This window comes from Triticum aestivum, chromosome 6D, assembly GCF_018294505.1.
Source record: "Triticum aestivum cultivar Chinese Spring chromosome 6D, IWGSC CS RefSeq v2.1, whole genome shotgun sequence".
NCBI lineage: Eukaryota > Viridiplantae > Streptophyta > Magnoliopsida > Poales > Poaceae > Triticum > Triticum aestivum.
In genome coordinates this window covers 340,631,144-340,639,176 of record NC_057811.1, presented here as the reverse complement: position 1 = coordinate 340,639,176, position 8,033 = coordinate 340,631,144, and the positions used below count along the sequence as shown (strand labels likewise).

General features: G+C 54.4%; 1 protein-coding gene across 1 annotated transcript; it reads left to right on the top strand.

The window, feature by feature from the left end:
• The first annotated feature begins 4,722 nt into the window (after positions 1-4,722).
• LOC123142608 (subtilisin-like protease 4) lies at positions 4,723-7,735 on the top strand. The gene is made up of 3 exons (XM_044561446.1): positions 4,723-4,822; positions 4,914-4,929; positions 5,047-7,735. Exons 1-3 carry the CDS (start codon positions 4,723-4,725, stop codon positions 7,493-7,495), a joined length of 2,565 nt encoding a protein of 854 aa, XP_044417381.1. The 3' UTR covers positions 7,496-7,735.
• Positions 7,736-8,033: the final 298 nt, after the last annotated feature.

Sequence of the window (8,033 nt, the reverse complement as noted above, 5' to 3'; positions counted from 1 at the left end):
AAAACATCTAAGAATGATAATATAACAGCATGGAACAATAAAAAATTATAGATGCGTTGGAAACTTATCATCCCTCTGTTTCAAAATAAAGTTAGTACAAAATTGAGACACTTATCATCCCTCTGTTTCAAAATAAAGTTAGTACAAAGTTAGTACGATACTTCTATGAATTTCTAGCTAATGCTTATACGGCAAGTTAACATTTTCAGAAAATTGTAGATCCTGTTTTATAATTAATGATAATCCCTTTATATTGTTTTAGCCTAATCATCTTAAACGGTTATTTACAACTGATCGCCGCTTGTTGCCGCGCCACCTATCTAGTTCACCTTGGTGGTCAGCAAGGCAAGAAACAAGATGAAGGTTAACCAGCGGCTCACAGATTGGGAGAGCCTCAGATCCGGCAATTTTGGGCGACCAGAGCTGCAGCACAAATCACAAGGCAAGGAACAAGATGGAGGTTAACCTGCGGCTCACGGATTGGGAGAGCCTCAGATCCGGCTATGAGCTGCAGCACAGATCACAAGGCAAGGAACAAGATGAAGGTTAACCTGCGGCTCACGGATTGGGAGAGCATCAGATCCGACTATTTCCGGTGACCAGATCACAAGGCAAGGAACAAGATGAAGGTTAACTTGCGGCTCACGGATTGGGAGAGCCTCAGATCCGGCTATTTCCGGCGACCAAAGCCGCAACACAGATCACAAGGCAAAGAACAAGACGAAGATTAACCTGCGGCTCACGGATTGGGAGAGCCTCAGATCCGGCTATTTTCCGATGACCAGAGCCGCAGCACAGGTCACGAGGCAAGGAACAATATGAAAGTTAATCTGCGGCTCACGAATTAGGAAAGCCTCAGATCCGGCTATTTCCGGCGACCAGAGGCGCAGCACAGATCACAGAAAGATAGGAGGTCTCCAGATCAGATCGTTGCCGGGCGAAAATCATGCGACACTCTGATCGACGGCTGTAGCCCACTGATCTACAGGGATACATGGCTGCAATTTTGTGTCGTGCGTGAAAACATCGTCCATGTAGCAGTGCTTGTTTTATCAACACATACACAAAAACAGTAAATTTCGAGCAAATAAGACACTGGTTCATCCAGCTGATAACAGACGAATTAACTCGGACACTACGGATAGCAAACGAGCATCTAATACTATGATATTGCAAACTACTAGTATGAAGAAAAGCTAGACGTGGATCCCGTCGTACTCTGTAGAGGGCTGGGTTTGATAGTTAATCACCCAGCGGTCGATGTCCTCATAGTACTTGTTGGCTTCCATACAGCTGAACATCTTTTGGAAAGCGTCGGAGCAGAATTTGGGATCCATGTCGTTGCTCGCAGCATACTTGGCGCAACGCATCGCCTTGACGAAGGGGTCCCGACACGGCCCGGCCGCCATGAATTTGCAGGCCTCGCAACTCTTCCTGGTCTTGGTGGAAACGGTGCTGGAGGCTGCGGAACTGTGGAGAGCGCAATCAGCGCCCGGGGTTCCTACGAGGCTAAGAACGCCCCAGCAAGTGCAGGTAAGCGTGCGGACCGGCCCACCGGCGCGGTCGGCCGCCTCATCGAGAGACGCGGCGGCGGGGGCGGTGCTCTCTGGGGACGGAGCGACTCCTACCTTCGTGCCCAGCGACGACGAAGCTGAACCCATCACTGCTTTTGTCTCTCCAGCCTGCCTCCCCCTTACGTCTCTATCTCTCTTGCTACTTGTGGATCTCTAGTTCTTCTTCTATTAAAAAGGGGAAAATCTGCTGCCGTTGGCACCGTCACAACTCCATCGATGGCACGAGCCCAGCTCCCGTTTCCGGTTTTTGGCATGACATTCCTTTCTTCTCATCAATTCAACCTAGGTAGTACACACCGAAACCAATATGCTAGACCTACAAAGAATTTACAAACGTTTTACTTAACTTTCTAAAGTAAGTTTTTCTTTTTCCTCCATCACCCAAATTCAACTACGGTAAGCCCCATTATTCCCCTTTTACTAATCATAATCCTCCACATCATAAATTTTAAGTAACCTTTTGTACCATTACTCCATGAAAACCCCGATAAACTATCCACCCCGCCCGTCCACCTTCCGTCTCATACGACCCTACGCACGCATGATCACACACACACGATATGTTAGGTCAAAAAACACCCTCGTGCCCCACCTCCCCCGTCCTCCTCTCCCCCTCCTCCGGACCTCCTCCACTGCAACTTTCGGTCGCCACTGTAAGCGTCATGGCCCCTCTCAACCATGATGGAGATGCCCATCGACCAACAATGCCGCTTGAATCGCCACTGAGACCGGCTGGCGCGTAGCTGGCTAGTGCTCAAAATATTGGTAGACGCGATGAACATGGTGTTATTGTTTGGCTTGCAGAGGTCGACACAACACGAGCGGTCGGTCGTGCGCGCTTCACAGCGGCCATCGGAGCCGTCGTCGCCACACCGACCACTAGTAGGGTCCCGAGCCACCCTGGTGATATTGACATGGATGACGAGTTGCCGACGCTCAAGGTGAAGTGCATGGCAGATCAAGGTGCGGAGGTTTCAATTTAACTCAGAAGGCGCCATGGGAGGGGTAGGGAGACCTCGTAGAGCGTGCATCTGTACCCAAGGGCATCTGCTAGCCTATCCATTAAAAAATACTGGAGTAAATGGCTGAGTAAACATAGAGGAGTAAAATTTTATTCCTCTAACCAAGGCCGACCCCCTAAACTTAGTGGAGTAATTTTTTTGCTCAATTCTTTTTGCCTAGTAATGTACAAACAATTGGACAACATATCATCGATCATTCAAATCAACATGCAAAATATATAAACCGTTAACAAGCTATAGTTTCACGGATTGAGATATTCAAATTAAAACATATGTAATTGAGTTCATCCACGCTTCTAAGGACGTCAACAATTCGGTCGTGTTCATCTCCACACTACGACAACAGCAACAAACTAGATCATCTATCGACTGCCAACAATCAACTCAATGCATAGGCCAAAATGAAAAAAGCAAAAATAAATTACCTTGTAGGCATTTCATCAAGCACTTGTGGCCGGGGGCCTTGTTGCCGGCTGCGGCCGCTGGACGTGCCGGAGCACTGGCCGTAGGGGTGGCTTGAGCCGCTGCACGAGGCGCGGGAGTGGCTTTCTTCCCTCTCTTTGTCGCCTCCTCGAATAGGGCCGATGCGGCGGTGGTCGGCTTCCTAGAACGCTTGGCGCCGATGGGAGCATCGGGCGGGCGACCTATAGTCGCCGGAGAGGCCAGGGCCACCCCGTCGACTTTGCGACCGGCGGCAGCAGCCGGTGTAGTTATCTGGACAACACCTTTTATGTCCAATCTTTCTTCGGTGCGAGCGGCAACGCGGGGGTCGTTAGCGGCGGTGACACAATGTCGGTGGCCAATGGGGTGGCGGAAGGGTCTTGGCAACCCATTCCGGCTGGAGCCGCGATCATCGATGGCAATGGCGGCGCGTGTGGGGGGGGGGGGGGGGGGGGGGGAGCAGGAATGGTGGTGCCACGCAGGCAGGAGAAGAGTCTGGGAAAGTTTACTCGGCCGCGCAGGGGTGCGAGTGTCTTTAGGTGTCTCGTGCCAAATTTTCGATCGATGACCACCATTCGTAGAAATCAGAGGAGTTGTCGGGTGGCATTGCCGGGATGCGGCACGACCGCACGAGCGAAACACCTTGTGCCAGATGCTACGGACGAAGACACAACTGACCGGTAGGTGGTGGATAGTCTTGTCGCATTGGTCGCAAAGGACACAAGCAGGAGCATGTGGCAAGCCTCGATGGGCGAGGTGCCATGCTATCCAGCATTTGTCAAGGCCCGCAAGCCATAGGAAGACCTTGACGCTAAGCGGAGCCCAAGGTTTCCAACGAAGTAGCAGGAACACACCGAGTAGGCGCCATTGTCGGTCCAACGCCAGCGGATCTAGTCTGGGGAGGAAGATAGAGTGATGCCGCGAAGACGACACCAAACATCGACGTACTGAACCGTGGCATCTGGACTCAGGCTGCCACCAATGTCAAGGAACTAAGGTTGGGAGTCTAGAGCCTCCGAGACGAGGTGTTGCTTCCGCCGGTGTCGAGGAACGAGAGAAGTAAGCGCTGGTGCAATCTCGGCAATGGAAGCGCCGTCGAGCCAGTGATCAAACCAGAATTTGCAAGTTCGCCCGTCGCTGAGAGTCCAAGAAGTGGAGGTGCGGAATATTTGTCGAACCTCGGGCTTGCATGGCGGTGGTAAGTTCCGCCAGGGGCGTTGTGGGTCAGTCGCGAGAAGCTAGAGCCAACGCACGCGCATCGCAATATCGGTGCGTTGCAAGTCGCAGATGCCAATCCCAGTGAGTTTGTACAATCTGGAAAACCTTAATGAATTCAAGCGATGCTTATTCAAATGTTACAACTCAGCATAGAATCTTTTGTATTCATTTATACTCTTATGTTCCCGTCAAATTTTATAGTATTTCCTACCTATGTAATCCATGCAATTTCCTTTGTTTATGTTGTACGACAATTTGATGTGTGCTAGATTACTTGTGGGTATGCCGTTTGAATTTACGGTACTTAATAATGGAGACTCATGTATGATGCTCGCTCTTTCGAGGGCAATGCGCGACAAGCCGCACCACGTATCTAGTACTATCTCCGTCTTAAAATGAGTATGCAGTTTGAATTTACGGTACTTAATAATGAAGACTCAAGTATGGTGCTCGCTCTTTCGAGGGCAATGCGCGACAAGCCGCACCACGTATCTAGTACTACCTCCGTCTCGTCTCAAAATATGAATGGACACCATATGAATGTACACCATAATGGCTTGCTGACAGGTGACGCGTTGAAATCGATCTCTACGGTTTGTAGGAACGATCAATAGTTGGGTTTGATAAATGTGCATTTATACCGGCATTTCCATCTCAGTGTTCGGCAACGTGGGGTGCAGAGTCCTCTTCCGTTTCCCCCCACATGCACTGCCATGCTCGAATGAAGCGTAACAATGGAGCTCGTGGCGCAAACAGTCCGCCTCAAATCCTGCATGCCGTTGCTATATTAGGCGCATCGACCACGCATGCACAAGTTTGGGACAAGTTGCATATTTCTCTCGGCCCCCTTGGCCTTCCTCTCTAGCTTTTGCTTCTTCTCCGATGGGTTATCCGGGGCGCTTGGCCGCCCTCCTCCTCGTGGCCGCCACCGCCACCGCCGTCGTTGCCCACAACGACCACGGCGAGCACAAGAACTACCTCGTCATCGTGCGCACGCCGTACGAGTACGACCGGAACGTGTACAAGACCGTGTCGAGCTGGCACGCCTCGCTGGTGGCGTCCGTGTGCGATCAGGCCAAGGAGCAGCTCGACGCGGACCCGGGCGCCGCGGAACGCCTCATCTACTCCTACCGCACCGTCATCAATGGCTTCGCCGCCCGCCTCACCCCCGACGAGCTGCACCATATGGGCGAGAAGGACTGGTTCCTCAAGGCCTTGCCGGAGCAGACCTACCAGCTCACGACCACGCACACGCCGCGGATGCTCGGGCTCACCGGCCCCTTGTTCCACGCCGGCGTCTGGAACAGGACCAACATGGGGGAGGGGATGATCATCGGCATCCTCGACGGCGGCATCGCCGGCGCGCACCCGTCGTTCGACGGCACCGGCATGCCGCCGCCGCCCGCCAAGTGGAAGGGCCGCTGCGACTTCAACCGCTCCGTGTGCAACAACAAGCTCATCGGCGCGCGCTCCTTCTACGAGTCGGCCAAGTGGAGGTGGGAAGGGATCGACGACCCGGTTCTGCCCATCGACGACAGCGCGCACGGGACGCACGTGTCGAGCACGGCGGCCGGCGCGTTCGTGCCGGGTGCCAACGCCATGGGCAGCGGCTTCGGCACGGCGGCCGGCATGGCGCCCCGCGCGCACCTGGCCTTCTACCAGGTGTGCTTCGTGGGCAAGGGCTGCGACCGCGACGACATACTCGCGGCGATCGACGACGCCCTCGACGAGGGCATCGACGTGCTCTCCATGTCGCTCGGCGCTGATGACGCCGGAGACTTCGCCGCCGACCCCATTGCGCTGGGGGGATTCAGCGGCGTCATGAGAGGCGTCTTTGTCTGCACATCGGCTGGGAACCAAGGCCCGTCCCCGGCCACAGTTGCCAACGAGGCCCCGTGGCTGCTCACCGTGGCTGCGGCCACAACTGACCGGACTTTCTCTGCGGACGTCAAGTTTGGCAATGGGCTTGTGATCAACGGCGAATCGCACTACCAGCCGAGCACCTACGTGAGCGTGCAGCAGCCTTTGGTGATGGACACTGCCGCCGACGGCACATGCTCGGACAAGACCGTCCTGACGGCCAAGCAAGTCGCCGGAAAGATAATGCTTTGCATCTCCGGCGGCAACCTGACCAACCTCGAGAAGGGAAGCATCCTGCACGACGCCGGCGCTATCGCCATGATCATCGTTCAACCGGAGGAGGCTGGCTCGGTGATCTCACCCAAGGCGCATGCCCTCCCAGCAACGCAAGTAGAATCCAAGTGGTTGGAGAAGATCATGGCGTACGTGAATTCCACGCAGAGCCCGACCGCTCAGCTGGTCTTCAAAGGGGCGTTGCTCGGCAACCGCATGGCGCCGGTCGTGGCGCCATTCTCGTCACGGGGCCCGAGCAGGCAAAACCAGGGGATTCTCAAGCCCGACATCACCGGCCCGGGAGTGAACATCATCGCCGCCGTCCCCATGCCCAACGGGCTCGCCCAGCCGCCCAACGAGATGGCGTACAAGTTCGACATCATGTCCGGCACGTCCATGTCCACGCCGCACATCAGCGGGGTCGCCGTGCTGATCAAGAAAGCGCACCCGACCTGGTCTCCGGCGGCCATCAAGTCGGCCATGATGACGACGACCGACACGAGGGACGGCCGCCGGATGCCGATGCTGGACCAGGACGGGCTGCCGGCCAACTTGATTTCGATGGGCGCCGGCTACATCAACCCCACCAGAGCCATGAATCCCGGGCTCGTGTACAACCAAAGCGCCCATGACTACATCCCGTACCTGTGCGGGCTCGGCTACAACGACCACGAGGTGAGCTCGATCATCCACCCGGCGCCGCCGCTGTCGTGCAAGCAGCTGCCGGTGATCCACCAGAAGGACCTCAACTACCCGTCCATCACCGTCTACCTCGACAAGGAGCCGTACGCCGTGAACGTCAGCCGCGCCCTCACAAACGTCGACAACGACGTAGGGGTGTACGCCGCGTCCGTCGAGCTCCCGCCGTCGCTGTCGGCGAAGGTGACGCCGGACATACTCGGGTTCAGGGACGTGAACCAGGTGCAGACATTCACGGTGACCATCAGGACCAAGGACGGGCAGAAGATGAAGGAGCGCATCGCGGAAGGGCAGCTCAAGTGGGTCTCGCGCAAGCACGTCGTGCGTAGCCCCATCCTCGTATCTTCCAAGAAGTTCTTCAAAGAAAACTCGATGGCTAATAATGGCCAGCGCGTGGGTGATTCGTAGTAGCTCGCGGGCATGTCGTGGCTACTCCATTAGCATTTAGCTTCGATCTGAAGGTCGGTGGGTTTGTAAGCAGTAGATATGCGTGGTGTGTATGGTACAAAATGTATGAATTGCCTTGGTAAAGTTCTGGCAAAACTCTCTACTTAGGCTACGCAGGTGACTACTGAGAATTTATTATACTCTGTGTATTTGAAGGCTACGCAGGTGGCGCGTAAACTCAAAATTGCCATATAGCCTCCATAGAAAACGTTTTTTCTTTTCTTTTTTTGACCTGAGCAGATTATTTTTTCCTCTCTTCACAATAGCTAAATGTAAGTCGCCTAAAAATAGAATTTGGGTCAGTCAATTTTCATAGGAAGTAGACAGTCGCTGCAGGGAAGGCAGAAGCAGGCGCCACTCGCCGGAGAAGCTGCCCCATGATATATCTTAGGGTGGCAGCTTGCCACATGATCTATCTTAGGGGTGTTGGGGGTGTAGTTTGCCGGAAAAAATGCATCATGGCCAGGGTTAGAGGGATGGCCGGGGGGCGGGGGGGGGG